Here is a 17,523-nt window from a genome sequence, read left to right as displayed (position 1 = left end):
GTCATTGAAATACAAACTTCTGTGAAAACTGGGTGATGAGTTTGCATACATCCATTGTGTGCTTTTGGGGTTTAGAGTTCTTATTTGTAGCTGCAGTCAGCATTTTCACTGTGATGAGAGTTAAATGTCTTTGCATTCATGTTTCAGTCACTTAAGTTGACTCTTTCAAGTTCACTAAAGGGAATTCAAAGCGCAATGTAAATTTTGAAATTCACTTTCCCGCTACAGTGGGGAAATAGGCTTTGTCCATATTTTTGCTCATTTGGTGTGGGACTTGTGGAACGACTTGGGGAAGAGTTGTGCTCTGATACTTCATACCTTTAGATTACTGCATAGCATGCTAGTTTATCCATAGATTCATAGCTTTGTTGCTTCTTAGCAGCTTTGGTCCACAAAAATCTCCCCATTTTTTTCTGTATCTGCTGAGCAACCAACAAACTCAAATCAAAACTTGATTTTATTTCTCTTCAAAAAAAGCTTCTGTTTCTGTAAGGTTTCAGTTTTATGTGGTAGGTGGCAGTTTGTCTAAACGGCTTTCTCATGAAAACACACAGTGGTACTGGAAAACTTTAGGAGAGAATTATTATCTAGTTACTGTTATCTGCACAAATATTATCTATATGTAATCAACATTTTGCAAACATTGTTTTAAGAAGTCCAGAGAATGGCTCTGCAATTATTTTACATGCTATGTCAGGGCACATATGGTCTGTGTAGGACAGGCGTACAGCATCTGTACGTGTAACAGAGAAGTTTATTTTTACACAAAGCTAAAGGTGCTTCACCTATTGCTAGTCCTTGACTTACCTTTTGGAACAAAAATTATCAGGAAATTCTAAGTCCGCCGCCCCCCCACCCTATTGCTACTCTGAAGGTCTGTGCAAGCACTTACTAATTAAATTATGAGTCAGCACCCATATAAAGTTATTGATAAGAGGACTAAGACTTGCATTAAATGATGGTGCTGTTCATCAAAATGAACTTGCTGTTTTAATTGTACAAACTGGGACCTTTCCTGAAATGCTTAACTGTATCTGAAGAGTGTAAAATTGGAAATACCATATCACTGGCTTGGAGGGAGAGTTTCTTGGAAAAAAAACCTGAAAATGGGAATGCCAAATACATCTGTAAAACAGTCTTTCCTACAGTATTAAGGCAGACGAAATGCACTTGTTTGTAGGAACACCTAGGACTGATGTATAATGTCTTCTAAGGTGATACTTAGTGTGTGTCTTTTTCCTTTCTCCAGTATGAAGTGGAACAGAACAGAATTTACCACCTGAAACTGCTGCTTCAAGTTCAGATCAGGAAAAGAATATACCACATCGTAATAATAACTAAAGACCAAAGAAGAGGAAACTTACACTGAAGATACAAGGCTTGATCTGAAACAAGAAGTTTGTGCCTACTCAACAGCTTCGAAAGAGCACGTCCCAACGCTGCTAGTAGTCTTTGTTTTCTCCAGTGCTGTATTGAAACTGCCCAGGGCAGCAGCACTTATATTCTCTATTAGCTTGATAGATCACGTTCTCTTGCTATCTTTTTTCTTTCTTTCTTTCTCTCTCTCTCTTCTTTTTTCTTCTTTTTTTTTTTTTTTAATAATAGCAGTTTTCATCCTTAGAAACTTGTGCTGAAACAGCAGAATCGGCTAATACTACTGAAAGTGCAATATTTGAATATCACTGCGAGGTTGGTGCATGTGTTATATAAAGAGTTATATATATTTCTTAACTTAATAGCAAACAAATTGTCAACAGAAGGGTGTGGGTTTTGTTAGGCTTTTTTTTTTAGCAGTCATGCTGTTACGTTGGTTTAGTAGTAGTATGACGAATTAATAGTACCTGCAATATGGTTCTATTTAACAATAACCCTAGAGAGCTGGTTGTTAATGTTTCTCCTTCCAGTAATGGTAGTGTTGTGGTTCCAATCCCTTTTTTTCAAAAAACTTCTGTTTAGTCGTTTTTAAATCTTACTGCACAGTTGTTTTTTTTTTTCTTCCTCTGAGTACTTGTTTTGGTGGGGTTCTTAGTTCTTACTCCTGTAAACTGACAGGTCAGCTGTGTTAAAAGTCAACTGTTGGGAGTGAACTGTTGGCAGTGGGCAGCACAGTCAGGTAGTCGTCGTGGTCCAGTATATAACCACTATATTGTGGGTCCAAGCAAGTCTTGTTTGCGCATTAATAGCTTGTAGCCTATTACTAGAAGTTTCTTAAAGTTTTATGACAATACTCCTGGTGATAGGTATAAATGGATGTTGTGTTTGATTTTTGTTACACTCTGTTACAACATTATGTTTGAACAGGTTTAGGAATGTGACAGGCATCTGGAAAGACTGCCGGTACTATCGTGTGTCTTTCTCTCTACAGCAAATTTTAGTGCCACCTTGAGGAGTGTATCTTTGTTTGAACTTAAGTTGTCAGGCTTTCGATGGTTGATGATGAGTTCTTTGTGCTAAACTACTAATACTCCTTTAAACTCTGACTGTTCAAATGGTATAATGCAATGGTAGTCTTTGAGCCAGAGATTACAGCAGTGTGGTTTTCTAATCCTACAATAGGCTATTCTGAATTTGATAGATTTTTGTCATTTTCTGTATCTGATGTACCTTTAGTAGTAGCCTGTTACTTAATGTCAGTGGCAGGAGTGCATGCGTGTCTGTGTACTTACGTTGTATTAGAGGTGTGAAGTTGCCATTTTGTAAATGACTCGCAAAAAGTATTTGTCACACTGATCTTAGCTTTCAGAATGGGTTAATGGTCTTGCCTATTATTCTCCTGGGAAAAGGTATAATAATATATCATTTTTGTTTCCCCCAGCCACCCTACTTGCAGGGCCAAGTGTTTCAAACTCTAGGATGGCTTAAAATCAAACACTTACAAGGGCATCTTGTGTATGGAATGTCCTAGGGGTTGCCTTCCTTAGAAGATGAGGGTTTATACATTGGAGTGGTGCTTTTTGATCACTTTTAAACTGATTTCCAAACAGCATAAGAAGACGTGCTGTAACTATACCTTTTAATATGTTGCGTAGGTCAATGTCTGTATTAGAGTAAGAAGCATGACTATTTTACAAATTGCTCAGATGTCTTTGATCTCCACTAAACATATTGCTGACTAATTTTGAATCTCTTCTGCTTGATGCAACAAGAAAGCAGAGAACAGATACAGGCTCATTCTGTTTCCAAAATAAATACTCTGGAAACTGCAGCAAATAAAACCCTCCAATACTGTATTTTAAGATGCATACTGACTGTTTGGGGAGGGGAGAGGGTTGCTTCAGTAGTCTTTCTTGAATTAAAGTGTTTGGTGAGGTGTAATACATTTCAACTAATTTAATTGCTAACCTGTAAATGGAAATGGCTTGCTTTAAAAATGAGACTTGCACATCAAAAAGCCACAGAATTGTTAGTTTAATTCTGGGTATTAATTCCGTAACAGTGCAAAAACGTTTAAATACTTTAAACCATTTTTTTTAGTATAAAAGACTGAACAGACAAACTAGGGACAAACTTTGCAGGCAGGTGAACGTAATTCTGTTGGTTCATAACTGTTGCATTTACCTAATTACCTGTTTCATTTGGAAGAGCAGAACTTAAGATATTTTCAGGCTGTGATGTGAAATAGTGAATGTGGGGGTACTTTGAGGTCAGAAGTTTGTTTTGGTCTAAGCAAGCTTTATTTCGGTGTTGAATTTCTGGCCTATTTTATAAATATGTTGCCTGTCTAAATTTTAAGGATTATTGTTTTACAAAAGCTTGACTATTTTGATGTTCTTGCTCTATTTTAAAAATATTTAGAATTTGCTTGTAACAATAACTTCCACAAGCTCTTTGTGTTTGTTATTCTGTTATGTGCGCATGGAGAAAGGAAACTCATTTTAAGTAGAGTGGTTTTTGTGTCTTTTTTCCCCCTATGCTTTCTTTTAAACAGATGAGCTTTGATCCAAACCTGCTCCACAACAATGGACACAACGGGTACCCCAATGGTACTTCGGCAGCGCTGCGTGAGACTGGGGTTATAGAAAAACTGCTGACCTCTTATGGATTCATTCAGTGTTCAGAACGGCAAGCTAGACTGTTCTTCCACTGTTCACAGTATAATGGCAACTTACAGGAGCTCAAAGTAGGAGGTAATTAGGCAACTTTCAGAGCTTCTTGACTGAGTGAAGACCAATCTCTTTCACTTGCCGTAGAAAATCCTTTTATCTTGTGGCATGAACAGATGCATGCTGTTGCTTCTCATGGGCTAAAGAGACAATTGAATTAATAATCTACCATTCCCGGTGAGAGACCTTTACAATACTTAAGCTTTGTGCAGCTTCCATTAATACAATTGTGGCCATTCTGGAAAACATGCGGTGTTAGGTCAAACTTGTATAACTGAGATGGAAGCAAGTGCTTAGACTGTGCAAGAATATACCTCACGTACTCAGTATTTCTTTTTTTAAAACTAGTTTGAAGATGGCCAGTTGTTTTTCAGAATGGGGAGGCTGCCACTTCATGCTACTAATTAATGTAGCAGTGAAGTTTCTAAACTGTTTAATGGAATATCTTATGTTGTATGAACTTCAGTGTGAAGTCTGCTGTATAGTGAGCGGGGCAGGGGGAGGAAATTATTGAGGGCCAAGCCATTAAAATAGGACAGTTCATTAGCAACAGGAGTGAATAAGCAGAATAACCAGAGAAATATTTGCAAATAGTGTCCTTCCTTGGTAACAAAACCACCTGAGTTTTACTTTGTTGTGTTTGGCTACAAGCAGTGAATTATCAAATGTAACCATTTAGTGATCTAAAAAAAAAAACCAACACCACAACAAACAAACTGAAACAAAACTCTGTGATGCCATTATCGTGTTTGGTTGTCTTGTAGACGATGTTGAGTTTGAAGTGTCTTCTGATCGCCGAACTGGAAAACCCATTGCTATTAAATTGGTGAAGATAAAACCAGAAATATTACCTGAAGAACGAATAAATGGACAGGTTAGTGCCTGTTTTCTATACATCCTTAATTTCCATCCTTTGCTCCAGTACAGGAGGCTAGATTCATTTAGCATGCATATGAACTACATACAGTACTCAGTTACACTGAAATACATTTTTGTTGTTCTCGTAAAAATTCAGAGGTTCAGTTTGAGCTCTTACTTAGCTCCAAACAATTCTTAGAGTCAACAGCTGTTCTGTAAGATTGAAACTTTGCAGCGTGATGTTCCCTGTTGAGTTACACTAGAAGTGCATCCCTGAGTGTATAGTAGAGGATACTGAGATTCATTTTATATTAAACAATGCTGCTCCTGAAATGACTAGCAATGGATTTTTTTTTTGACTGGTAGGTTGTGTGCGCTGTTCCTCACAATTTAGAGAGTAAATCTCCAGCTGCCCCGGGTCAGAGTCCAACAGGGAGTGTATGCTACGAACGTAATGGGGTAAAGCTTACGTATTTTACTTGAACTCTTCACTGATCCATCACTGTGGCCTATGAGCAAAAAAATTGACACAATTTAATGTAGACAATTGACACTGCTAGGAACTGTAGTTCCTGGCAAAAAAAAGGGCATTCTTTGGTAATTACTACAATCAGAAATGTTAATTTGACAGCTTGCTTGCTTATATCTATGGAGAAGTTTATATAGAGCCAAATAGTTGTTTTTCTTTTTTCAAACTTAATGAAGCTGGGTTATGTAATGTTCATGTATCCTTATCTTGAACTTCTAAAGTTTAGAAATTGACGTTTAAAGATGGCCACATACAAACCTTTCAACTTAAGTTGCTTGTTACAGACTCATCAAAACAGCACGATGGAAAAAAGAATGTTTTTGCATGCCATGTTTGACCATTTTCAATTTTCTCACTAAATTAATTTCTTTAATAGCAGATACTGTTACTAAACAAACCCTGAAACAACTATTCTGCAAATAGACTAATATTAGTCAATGTTAATTTACAGGAAGTGTTTTACCTGACCTACACCCCAGAGGATGTTGAAGGAAATGTACAGCTGGAAACAGGAGATAAAATAAACTTTGTAATTGATACAAATAAACAGTAAGTTGGTATTGCTTTTCTGACTTCATACTTTGTTTTAGTAGTCAGGCAGCAATTCATGCCTGTTCCAAGAACTGAAATGACATTATGAAATATAATCCTAATTTTTGCTCCAGTTTTGAGTTGTTTCAGGTTTGCTCTGTTTACTTTTTTTTCCCTCTAGTACTGGTGCTGTAAGTGCTCGTAACATTATGCTATTAAAAAAGAAACAAGCCCGCTGTCAAGGAGTAGTCTGTGCCATGAAAGTAAGTAATGCTTTAGCTTTAAAGTTTCATATGAAAAAGAAATGCTGTTCTGAAAAGTAGTGTTATAAGTAATACATTTAGGGCATTAAGAGCTATTAACAGTTTGGAGCTGTGGGTGTAAACTGGGTGAAACGGTTTAAACAGCTAATCTTTGATATTAATACTCTCTTAACAAAGGAAGTCCCATTTATTTCCGCTTATATATTTCTTGTGGTAGTCTGTTAGCTGTGTGCACTCATAAGTCTGCTATACTGGTATGTCATAGCTTTCATTGTGTTTGATAGAACCAGTAAAATTTTTTCTTGGTATGTTAAGAGAATAGGCAATTTATTAAACACTTTGTTCTGTTCTTAGGAAGCCTTTGGATTTATTGAGAGGGGTGATGTCGTGAAGGAGATATTCTTTCACTATAGTGAATTTAAAGGTGACCTAGAAGCCTTACAGCCTGGTGATGATGTGGAGTTTACAATCAAAGACAGAAATGTAAGACGAAATCCAGTAAAAACTGAAGACAAGATCCTAGGGCATAACTGGACAGTTGTCTGTTTTCTCAAATTCACTTGTAAAAAGAAGGGGGGAGGAGGTTCATTGGAAAATGTCTGCTACCTTACCTCTTCTCTATGGGTATTTCACTGATTTTGTGCTTTTAGGGTAAAGAAGTTGCAACAGATGTTAGACTGCTGCCTCAAGGAACTGTCATTTTTGAAGATATCAGCATTGAACATTTTGAAGGAACTGTAACCAAAGTAATTCCAAAAGTACCCAGCAAAAACCAGGTGAATTTCAGTTTTTACTTAAGTTTATGTGAAATGTTTTATTGATTGTATTAAATTCCAGTCAAACAGTCTGTAACATAAGCTGCATAAGCACTGTGTCGGAGTAAAGGAGTAAGCTTGTACTTAACCTGTAACAGCCATTGATAGCAGTCACAGCATGCAATTTTTCTAACGGTTATAAAGAGCAAGAATTAGGGTAGTGATACATTGGGGAGTATGCATTTTCTTTAATGTTTCAAATACTTCCCATTGAATTTTGTGGATTTAGGATGTATCTTTAAGGCAAAAGCATAGGGAAAAGGGGAGAAAATACAGAGTCTTAATTTCTTTGGCAATACACGCTTGGTGCTTAAAAAAACCCAAACAAACAAACCCAACCACCACCACCAAAAACTATCCTGCATTTGGCTATGGACAGTAAATTACAAATTAGGAGTGGTAGAAATGAAGCATAGTGATCTGAGTCCAGCAGGCATTTGGTGTCATCCATACTTCTGTTAGCATTAGTATTTCCAGCTAACAGTAATGCCAACTATTCTGTCCGCAGTTATGCTGAGTCTTGTAGGTGAACTATTTCTCTTGGGTTTTCTGTCTGCTAGAGTGATCCATTACCTGGCCGCATCAAAGTTGACTTCGTGATTCCTAAAGAACTTCCATTTGGAGACAAAGATACAAAATCCAAGGTGACCTTGCTGGAAAGTGACCACGTTCGATTCAATATTTCAACAGACAGACGTGACAAACTGGAACGAGCCACCAATATTGAGGTTCTCCCCAATACTTTCCAGTTTACTAATGAAACTAGGGAAATGGCAAGTATCTATCTTTAAAAGTTTTAATTCTTGAGGGGAAATGAAAGTAAAACATGGGGTTTTTGTCTTAAACAATAACTTAATGTAAAATTCACTAGTGTCTTCCATTGCCTTTTCTGAAATGCAATCTTCAGATGTACACTTCAAACAAAGTGCTTAAATGGTATAAAACTCAGAATTAACGCTGTGCATCTTTCCTTTAAAAGAATAAAACGTTAACTACTGAGTAAATGAAATCATATTAGAAAATTAGACCTTAATTGGCCCTCTTGGATTGGATTGCTAGCTGGTTATAGCAGACAGAAGTAATGCAATCTTGAAATATTAGTTTAAAAATTCACATGCTTGAGTCTAAATAGGTAACTACTCAAGTTCCTTAGGAAAACTGGAAGAACCTGGGACTACTCTGGTTCAGGTAGTGAAAAGTCTTAAGATTCCGAGGAGGTGATGTGTGCAGTATGGATTTCATTATTTTTGGCCATTCTCTGTCTGAGGGTCCAGCAGAAGGATAGTAAAGAGCTGTGTTTTATCATGTACGAAAAACTCTTAGTGGATTACAGGGACTAAGGTGGATGTGCTAATCAGTAGTAAGGAATATCTTTCATTCCTTTAATTTGGAATGTTAGTTCTGTTCCAACTAGACTGTAAGTTTGCCTTCCTTTTCAATTGTAGTCCAATTACAGTGCTGTCACATCAGTGTGCTGTGAATTAGGGACCCTTTGCTTTAAGAAAACCACTGAACTTCGACTTCAGCCTCTCGGTTTTTGGCATTCTATCCTATAGACATCTTCTGTTTCTACTCTGGCTAGATACATTTGCCCGCCTGAATTGAGCTGTCATTGAGATGACAAGTATTGGCTGCTTCTAGAAAGGTTAGCTGATTTTCCTGAGCTTGTGAAAGCTATATAAAAGAAGAATGTTCCTAAACATGGAAAGTTTCTTTGCATTGTCATTCAAATTCTGTAAGCCTTCCCTGAGACTTGCTAAAGGCTCTGTAGTAACTGGGTTGAACTGAATATGTTCATGAATTCTGTCTTGCTCACTTGCCTAAGCTGAGTGATGAACTCTTTCAGCAACTTTACGGAGCTTTTTTTTTTTTTTTTGTTAAACAGAGGTCAGGGTGAGAAATGGATTTTTTTGACAGTTCATGGGGCACAGTATATTCTGTTTATCATTCAGCATTCCGTTTCTAGTGGTCACCAGGAAGGCCACTAAAATATTACGTAACATGTTTACCATAATATACACCCATGGATATGATATCTTAGCAAACTTCTTTGTAAGAAAGCTTTTTAATATCTTCATTTGTGTCTGGAAATGTGATGGGTTTTCTCTCAAACTTCCCTCTGACCACTGGTTTTATTTTCTGTTTATATAGGTTCTTGTATGTTTTGTGTGTATTTATGTATGTATTATATACTTGTATAGATGATGCATGTATCTGTAGAGTTACTCTCTTCAAGATTGTGTTCTCTGTGTAGTAGTATTGTCAGGTTCTTTAACTGTAGTCCTTCTTGTTAATGGCTTAAATTAATCTTTCCCACTTCATAAGAAATTAAGTTGAGAAACTAGATAAGTACGACTTGTTTGCATTTCAGGTTGACCATAGCCATTAGCACTACAGTTTTCAAGGAAGCATATTGCATAAACCAAGAAGTGTTTTTATAGGATTCAGGCCTTGTGTTCAGATTACTACATACTCCACAGACAGATGTGTAGTACCTACAGATAGATGTCGCATACTGGTAATGAAACTATAATTGTCCATTTGACTGTTATCAGGGTGTGATTGCAGCAATGAGAGATGGCTTTGGCTTCATTAAATGTGTGGACCGGGATGCTCGCATGTTCTTTCACTTCAGTGAGATTATGGATGGAAATCAACTCCATATTTCTGATGAAGTAGAGTTTACTGTCGTTCCTGTAAGTGAGTTTAATACTTTAATGAAATCTTAGTTTTTAGAGAAATTGTGTGGAGTCTGTCTAAAATCTGATCTATCTTGTTCTTCAGGATATGTTGTCTGCCCAAAGAAATCATGCTATAAGGATTAAAAAACTTCCAAAAGGCACGGTTTCTTTCCACACCCAATCAGATCACCGTTTTGTGGGCACTATAGACAAAGAAGCCACTCCAGCCAAAGCCACTAGCCCAAATAAAGGCAAGGAGAAGGTAAGCTGCTGTTCTACTTGTGAAGTATCTTTTCTGTGTTCCTGGCTTTGGAGACTGAAGCTGCTTCCTTAAAATCTGTAATTCAGCTTTCTGAAGCACTTTGTTTATCCTGTATAAATGTGAACTACATTGAATAGCTAATGACAGCAGTCAGTGAGAACTAACTTGTGTGAAACAAGATAATAAAAGCATCATTAATGATCACGTTGTTGAGGATAATTTCCAAGAACTTGATGGGAAATTTCTTTCTGCCTCCTACTACGTAAGATGCTAGATAGAATTGGTTAAAATTAAGTTTCTAGGGCTAGAGGAGAACCTCTGTTGTTTTGTCATGCTGGTTTAAACAATGCCAGAATAATTAAACTTCCAATAAATACTTAACTGGAAATGGTGGTAATACTTTCTTTCCTTAAAAAGTACTGTCTAATATAATTTAAAGCTTCTTACTCAGAGTTGATTGCTTTGTTGTGTTTTTCACCAGTTACTGAGCAGTTACTGTAAAACCACTGTGACTCAAATGAGCAGTGCCTGAATTGTATGTGGTAAACTTGTTTGCTTACAAAGAAGACACTGATTGCTGAATTCTGATGTTTTGTTTTTAGGAAGCTGAGGATGGAATAATTGTTTATGATGACTGTGGAGTAAAACTGACCATTCCTTACCAGGCCAAGGATGTGGAGGGATCTGCTAATCCCCAGATAGGAGATAAGGCAATATAACTAAGTATACCATTGGGAAATATTTTTCTGTGCATTGTGAGATGTGAGCTTCTCTTTGCCTTGTTACTGGATTTGTTCTTCCTCTCAGAACAAACGAAGGACAAGGCATCTGTGTAGTGTCACCCATTTCTTTTCTTCTGTCCTAAGTTTGACTGGCTTAATCTTCTGTATAACTAAGAAAAATATCCTTAAGCCTGGTGATACATATATGAAAAAGGTGTCTTAGTATGTAAATGATGCTTTTTAAACAAGGAATTCTTATCATTAAGACAGTGAACTCCACTTGTGAATAATCAAGAGGAAATTAGCATAAAGACTTTAAGATGAGTGTTGAGGAGGGAGAACATACCCTTACGAGCAAATTAGCCTGAGAGACAATGGAAAGGGAAAAAGAGCTTGGAGATCTGGAAAAGCAGCCTAAAAACTGTCAGTGTTCAGGAGCCGTGCTAGGAAGGCATTGATTACTGTTTTTAAAAATCTGAAACAAGTGAGCAAAGCTAGGTACATGTGCACCACTGCTGGTAAGTGTAGTAAAAGGAGGCGAATCACCTAAACAGAAAGATTCTCATCTTTAATGGGTAAAAGAAGCTGAGTGCTAGACGCTGGCTTGCCTTGCAGGTGTCACTGGTGTGACTGCTACTCTTTGGAATGTTGTAAATGTCAATGACTGACAGATGTTTCTGGGAGAGTAGTGGTGAGAAAATTACTTTCCTGAAGAACCTAGATACTGATTAAAGCTACACAGCTTTGAAATGAGTTGTTTCAGGGTTTGGTTTTTTTTTTTTTGGTGGTGGTCATGGTTTTGTTGTTTGTGGTTTGTTAGTTTTTTTCCTATCTAGTATTGATACGCTCCTCTTCAACAGGTTGAATTCAGTGTTTGTGAGGTGAAGAGAACTGGTCTGCAAACAGCTGTTTCTGTCAGAATGCTAGGACGCAATTACAGCTCTAAGAGGCTTTTGGGATATGTGGCAGCCCTGAAGGATAACTTTGGATTTATTGAAACAGCCAATCATGATAAGGAGATCTTTTTCCACTACAGGTGAATGGCAATTTTATTATTTGTTTGTGTGTGGCGGTTGTTTGTTGCGGAGGGGAAGCTGGGGGGAGTTCAGTTGGATTGACTGTTAAACCCATTTGGACTTCACACACACGTGCGCGCGCACGCATGCTTAGGTGTCTCAAGTTCCATTTATTATCTCTGCTGGACTGGTTCAGGCTTTTCTGTTAGTCAGCATCTTGGTGTTCTATGCCTCTGAATCCCAGGCTAAGAAATACAGTTGTATGGTATATCTGAAATGCTTCACTTTATTGAATGAGGATTTTTTGAAAATGTGAGGTGCTGAGCTAGTTAAGTGGTTTCTGATCAACTTATGTAAATGTTGGATGAGCATCACTGTTGTCATGTAACTAAAGGAAAATTGTACGTAATTCTTTTGCTGTAGTGAATACTGTGGCGATATTGATAGCCTGGAACTTGGAGACACTGTTGAATACAGCTTGTCAAAAGGCAAAGGAAACAAAGTTAGTGCAGAAAAGGTGAACAAAACACATGCAGGTAAGACTGTACCTGGTATTTTCTGCTTACAAGGCTCTTGGCAGGTGCTGATGGATAAAGTTCGTTAATAATCTATTTACAGTTGGAGCATAGACCAAAAGGACGATGCTTAATGTGGTGGTTATTGATTTCCTGAAAGCTGTTGCCGGTGTTTCCAGAGAACAGACAAGTGCAGACCAACAGTCCTTTAGACAGTAGCAACTCTTTGGACCTTTATTGTACTGTCCTCTTCAGTTGGAGGGTTATAAGGAGAGGCCTAGTGGCAGAACTAGCCAAATTAGTAATTGCAGTAGTTGTGCTGTACCTCACAGAAGAAAAATTGCAGGAGGAATGCAGAAGGAGGTATTAAGGACTTGGGGGCAAAAAACCGCACACTTAAATATTACTGAATGATGAAAGTGAGCAGAGAATGCGGTGGAAGAGAAGTAAAATACTTCGATTTGCTTTTCAAGTGCCATGGCCTCTAGTTTCATGAGAAACTAATATTTTTCTACTTCCATGTTTGAACTGTCAGTGTGATCTTGATTAGAAAAGCTGTTATTACTTATTGCTGTGTTAAAGCTGTTCCAGTTTTACTGGGTGATAGAGTGTACTGCCTTAGGTGTCTTGCAGTGCAAACTATTGGCTTCTGGTCAATCTGAATCACTTACTAATTCTTTTTAAAATAAAGTATAACTAGAACATCCTGTTCTTGCACTGTCTGTTTCTTTTCAGTGAATGGTATCACTGAAGAAGCTGATCCAACTGTTTACTCTGGTAAAGTAATTCGTCCTTTAAGGAGTGTAGATCCCACGCAGACTGAATACCAGGGCATGATTGAAGTCATGGAGGATGGTAAGATTTGTTGCTTTTAAATAATAACTGTTTCTTTCACAAATGCACAAGAAGCGTAGAAGTTTAATAAATTGTAAGTAGAGGTGTTGAGGATTATATCCACACTACAGACTATATTCATGCTACTAAGCTGAATATAAAAAAAGTGTAATTTCTAATACTGGAAATAAATTCTGAATGCCCTCAGGTAGGAAAGGACACCTCTCAATTCTGTCTTGTACTTTTTCCTCCTCTAGGTGAGATGAAAGGAGAGGTCTATCCGTTTGGAATTGTTGGAATGGCAAACAAAGGTGATTGTCTGCAAAAGGGAGAGACAGTGAAGTTTCAGCTCTGTGTTCTTGGTCAAAATGGGCAGACAATGGCTGTTAACATCACACCGTTCCGCAGAGCCACCGTGGAATGCGTGAAAGATCAGGTGAGTGACTGCTGTTATGAAGACAAGATGCGTGTTAATAGGAAATAACTGCTGAGTTGGCATAGAGTAGATGAAAACCCACTTCAGCACCTGAATCCAGGAAGCTTGTTGTGCACAAATGGATTGCTTTCCTCTCTGGTTCTAGGGAAGTAGGTTTGTGTAACCCAAGTACTGGTTTATGCAAGCCTGTGTAATGTGACTTTAGTAAAGGTGAACTTAGTACTTGGTTTGGTGCTGCTACGTCGGTACTACTGGGCAGCAGTTCCTGCTGTGGTTGATTCTGAATACCTTTTTTTGATACGTCCTAGAAATTGATCTAACCAGTTTCTGCTGAACAGGGCATTAAAAAAGGTGTTTAAAAAAAGAAACAAGGCTGTGCATACTCTGCTTCTAGAAGAAGCTTCTTCACAGTATTAAGCAGTCAATGATTACAGTCCACCTGAAATGTGAAGGCTGATCATTGCCCTAGTTAGTTGCATCTCAGAATGATTAGAAAATTAAGTGCTGTGAGTGCTTTCTATTTTTATAGTTATTCTGCAGCACTAAGCTCTAGTCATTTATGAAGAGGCTAGATGGAGTTTTGCTGATTTATACATGAGTGGAACAGTAAACGGAAGTAACTGACTTCTTATACCAGTGACAGGAGTGGTTTCTACTGTGTAACTTTTAAGGTAGATTCTTAGAAGAGAACATACAGTAGCTCTCTTCTCAGTTTAATACAGCTGCCAGGAGTTCAGCAGTTTTTAGAACTTCTTCTATAGACTTTAGGGTTTAAATGTGACTTCACAAACCCAAGAAGAGTGCCTACACTTCCAGAAGTATTGTTTCCAGACAGAATGTTCTGTTCAGTGTAGAAATTGCATTTCCACTTCCATTAGGCAGTTGAGAGGTTTTTTATAGAAGTAGTTAAACTGCAATAATGAGTAAGTCATTGCATCTGTTTGGATCAGGAGGAAAGTAGTAACCTTGTGATATGTTGGTTTTCAGTTCGGTTTCATTAACTATGAAGTGGGTGACAGCAAAAAGCTCTTCTTCCATGTCAAAGAAGTTCAGGATGGTGTGGAGCTACAGGCTGGGGATGAAGTGGAGTTCTCGGTAATCCTGAACCAGCGCACAGGAAAATGCAGTGCCTGTAATGTGTGGCGTGTCTGGTGAGGATTTAGAATTAAAGTGATTTAATCTGGCACGCTGTGTACATCACAATAGTGGAGTGCATGCTGCTTCTAAACTGAGTTAGCTGTTTCTGGAACGGGACTCTGAATTCCGGCTCGCTACAATGAGAGCCCCCTCACCTGAGAACTGTCAGTACTTGTAGGGTGTCCAGTACAGTACAGCAGCAGAACTCTCAGCTTTTCTTAATGACAGATAGCTTGTTCTTCTTTTAATCTATTCTTAAGAAGGTGCCTCCCCGTACCAGGAACTTGGATACAGCCTTCTAAGTAGAAATTAATGAACAATAAGAAAACTGATGGTATTCCTCTAGTTGCTGGCCTCTCTGGCCAACATAGTACATAGTGCTTCCACCTGTTTCCTGAAGAGCAACTTTCATTTTTAAGTAGAAAACCATTCTTTTCTTTTTGGCCTGTCATTTCTTAAGGGTGATGGGTATTTCTTTTGCGTTTGAACTACTTACACATTTTGAAGAAAATGGCACAATTTGGATTTTGCTTAAGCTTGAGATAGCTTCCTGTTGCTGTAGAAGTGCTAACATTTGATTTTTTTTTTTCCTCTCAAAATTCTGTTATCATCTTCAGAGATGTTAATGCTATGCCATTACATACTGGCAACTTGTAAGCCTTTTGTTGTTCCAGTTAAAGGGAACAGAAATGTAGGAAACACTACTTACGTGTGCATGAGAGTAAATGCAACACCTCTACTCACTAAAGAATACCCTTTTGAGAATACTGTTTTGACCTACTGCTATTTCAGAGTCCTGTGTTTAAAGTAATGGTTTTGAGGCAGACATATGGTGCCATCCAGAAGGTCTGCATTCACATGAGACAGATTATGCTAATGGCTTAATGGGGAAAGTGACTATAAATTAGGTAGCTTACACCATCTCTGGGAAGTCATCAGTGCTCTGTGTGGTTGACTCTGTTACAGTGAAGGCGCTAAGGCTGTTGCTGCTCCACGTCCTGATAGACTTGTTAATCGTTTAAAGAGCATTAATCTGGATGATGCCAATGCTCCTCGTCTAACAGTTCTTCGTCAGCCTAGGGGACCGGATAACTCAAAGGTACATAAGATAAAAGGCTAGCTTGCAGAATAACTGCAGTTTGTTTTAACTTAGATAACATAACATTGCTTCCTCTGTTGGAAGCCTAAACTGTTCGAAACGTGGTGTCCACTTTCATTCCATGGTGAACTGGTCACCTGCTGTGTGAGATTAGATTATTTTTGTGCAAAGTCGGGGGTGCTGTACCCTCTATCAATAATGTATGCTGTGGCTTCAGAAGAGCACACAGTATAGAAGCAACCAATTGCTTGTTGTGTTCTAGCCCGTAATGGCTATCTCTGTTTGTTTTTTCTCTATAAACCTCCTGCTCCCCTTCTCAGAGATAGTAAGTGAAATCCTTTATTTAAACTTGGCTTCCACATAAGGTTCTGCTACCACTTGATAAGCAGAAGGGGTAAAGTGTCTGGAATCTGTGAAGTATCTAGGACTATAAAGAGCAACCCACAGAACCTGTGGTATTACTGTCTCTATTTTTGAAGACAGATGTTGCTGACTAGACATGTGCTAATGCTGTCTTTGGTTGGAACAGAACAGGTTTGCTTTGAAGCATGATGCTGGAGCTAAAAGTTTGTTTTGTTTTCCATCCAGGGATTTGGTGCAGAGAGAAAGATCCGTCAGGCTGGTGTTATAGACTGATCCACAAAACCCATACCTGATGTACGACTGAGTGGTGGGGGCTGGTGAAGGGTACTGAATATCTCCCTATTCATCCCTTCCTCCAAATTCTAAGAAGCTATTACACCGGTTTTAACATCTTCTCATGTTACGTTTAAAATAAATTTATGAAACCATTTTAAAATTATGCACAGTTGCATTCTGGAAAACTTAAGGTGGCGCCTTATAGTATCACATTTTAGAAGCTTGTTTTGAATGGTGCATTTAACGCAACTGGTAACTGCAAATCTACATTGCCTATGTGAGTAAACGTTATAGACAGCTCTACTCTGGTAGACCTTATGGAATTCTGCACTACAATTATCTATGCTTTATCTTTGTTGTTTTGGCCGAGGTATTGCTATGCCTTAGTGCTCAATTGCATTATGTCTTTCCTTCCAAGTGGAAGCGGAAGGCTCACTTCAGCTCACTCTGCTCAAATTCTGAGGACCATATGAGGGTGGAGTAAGTTCAACTTTATATATAATCTGTGTGAACATTCAGATAACTTAAGTTGATGGCCAAACATTACAATGTTTTCATATTTCATTTAACTTGAGTCCTTTAGCCAGCGAAGTTGATAGAGCTCAATGAAAGTCTCTTTCCGGGGTTGACTTATTTTTGTAGCATTCTGAAATACATGCAGTGCAGAATTTCATAAGGCTGAGGTGTGCCATCAGTGTGGTAATTTAAATATATTTAAAACAATGCACAAATCTGCTGCTGCTTAGAACACTGCAGCTTTAAACCCAGTTTCTTTTACTGATTTAAATTTAAAAAGAAAGAAGTTGTGCCTGAAGTGAATACATTTTTTTTTTCCTTTTTTGCAGCCGGCACCCAGTGTACTGTAAAAGAATAAATACTTAGGCTTTCCATAGCTGTATTGAGACTTTCATCAAGGTGAAATAGTTGATGTCTGTGTGCTTTTTTTTTTTTTTTTTTGCCCCTGCCCCCCCTCCCTCCATTTCCCCAGTCACACTTTATCAAGCAAGAAAACTGAATGATTGGTCTAAGTATTACTTTAACCAAAAAGATCAGGAGTTACTTTCTTTGAATAGAGGGCAGTAC

At 38.0% G+C, this 17,523-nt stretch overlaps 1 protein-coding gene across 1 annotated transcript in view; it reads left to right on the top strand.

The window, feature by feature from the left end:
- Positions 1-1,606: 1,606 nt before the first annotated feature.
- CSDE1 (cold shock domain containing E1, RNA-binding) overlaps positions 1,607-17,523 on the top strand; it is a 16,076-nt gene continuing 159 nt past the window's right edge. The window contains exons 1-19 of the mRNA XM_009584336.1: positions 1,607-1,689; positions 3,929-4,127; positions 4,868-4,977; positions 5,328-5,420; positions 5,942-6,039; positions 6,203-6,284; positions 6,639-6,767; positions 6,935-7,060; positions 7,660-7,872; positions 9,655-9,795; positions 9,884-10,042; positions 10,645-10,752; positions 11,625-11,800; positions 12,204-12,316; positions 13,031-13,150; positions 13,387-13,565; positions 14,553-14,716; positions 15,669-15,801; positions 16,390-17,523. The exon at positions 16,390-17,523 is cut by the window's right edge and continues 159 nt beyond it. Of these exons, the coding sequence (XP_009582631.1) occupies positions 3,929-4,127; positions 4,868-4,977; positions 5,328-5,420; positions 5,942-6,039; positions 6,203-6,284; positions 6,639-6,767; positions 6,935-7,060; positions 7,660-7,872; positions 9,655-9,795; positions 9,884-10,042; positions 10,645-10,752; positions 11,625-11,800; positions 12,204-12,316; positions 13,031-13,150; positions 13,387-13,565; positions 14,553-14,716; positions 15,669-15,801; positions 16,390-16,437 (2,391 nt within the window). The 5' untranslated portion in view covers positions 1,607-1,689 and the 3' untranslated portion in view covers positions 16,438-17,523. The remainder of the gene's footprint in view (positions 1,690-3,928; positions 4,128-4,867; positions 4,978-5,327; positions 5,421-5,941; positions 6,040-6,202; positions 6,285-6,638; positions 6,768-6,934; positions 7,061-7,659; positions 7,873-9,654; positions 9,796-9,883; positions 10,043-10,644; positions 10,753-11,624; positions 11,801-12,203; positions 12,317-13,030; positions 13,151-13,386; positions 13,566-14,552; positions 14,717-15,668; positions 15,802-16,389) is intronic.

The sequence above is a fragment of the Fulmarus glacialis genome, unplaced genomic scaffold (assembly GCF_000690835.1).
Source record: "Fulmarus glacialis isolate BGI_N327 unplaced genomic scaffold, ASM69083v1 scaffold29510, whole genome shotgun sequence".
NCBI classification, from domain to species: Eukaryota; Metazoa; Chordata; class Aves; order Procellariiformes; family Procellariidae; genus Fulmarus; species Fulmarus glacialis.
This window is presented reverse-complemented; position numbering and strand designations above follow the sequence as displayed.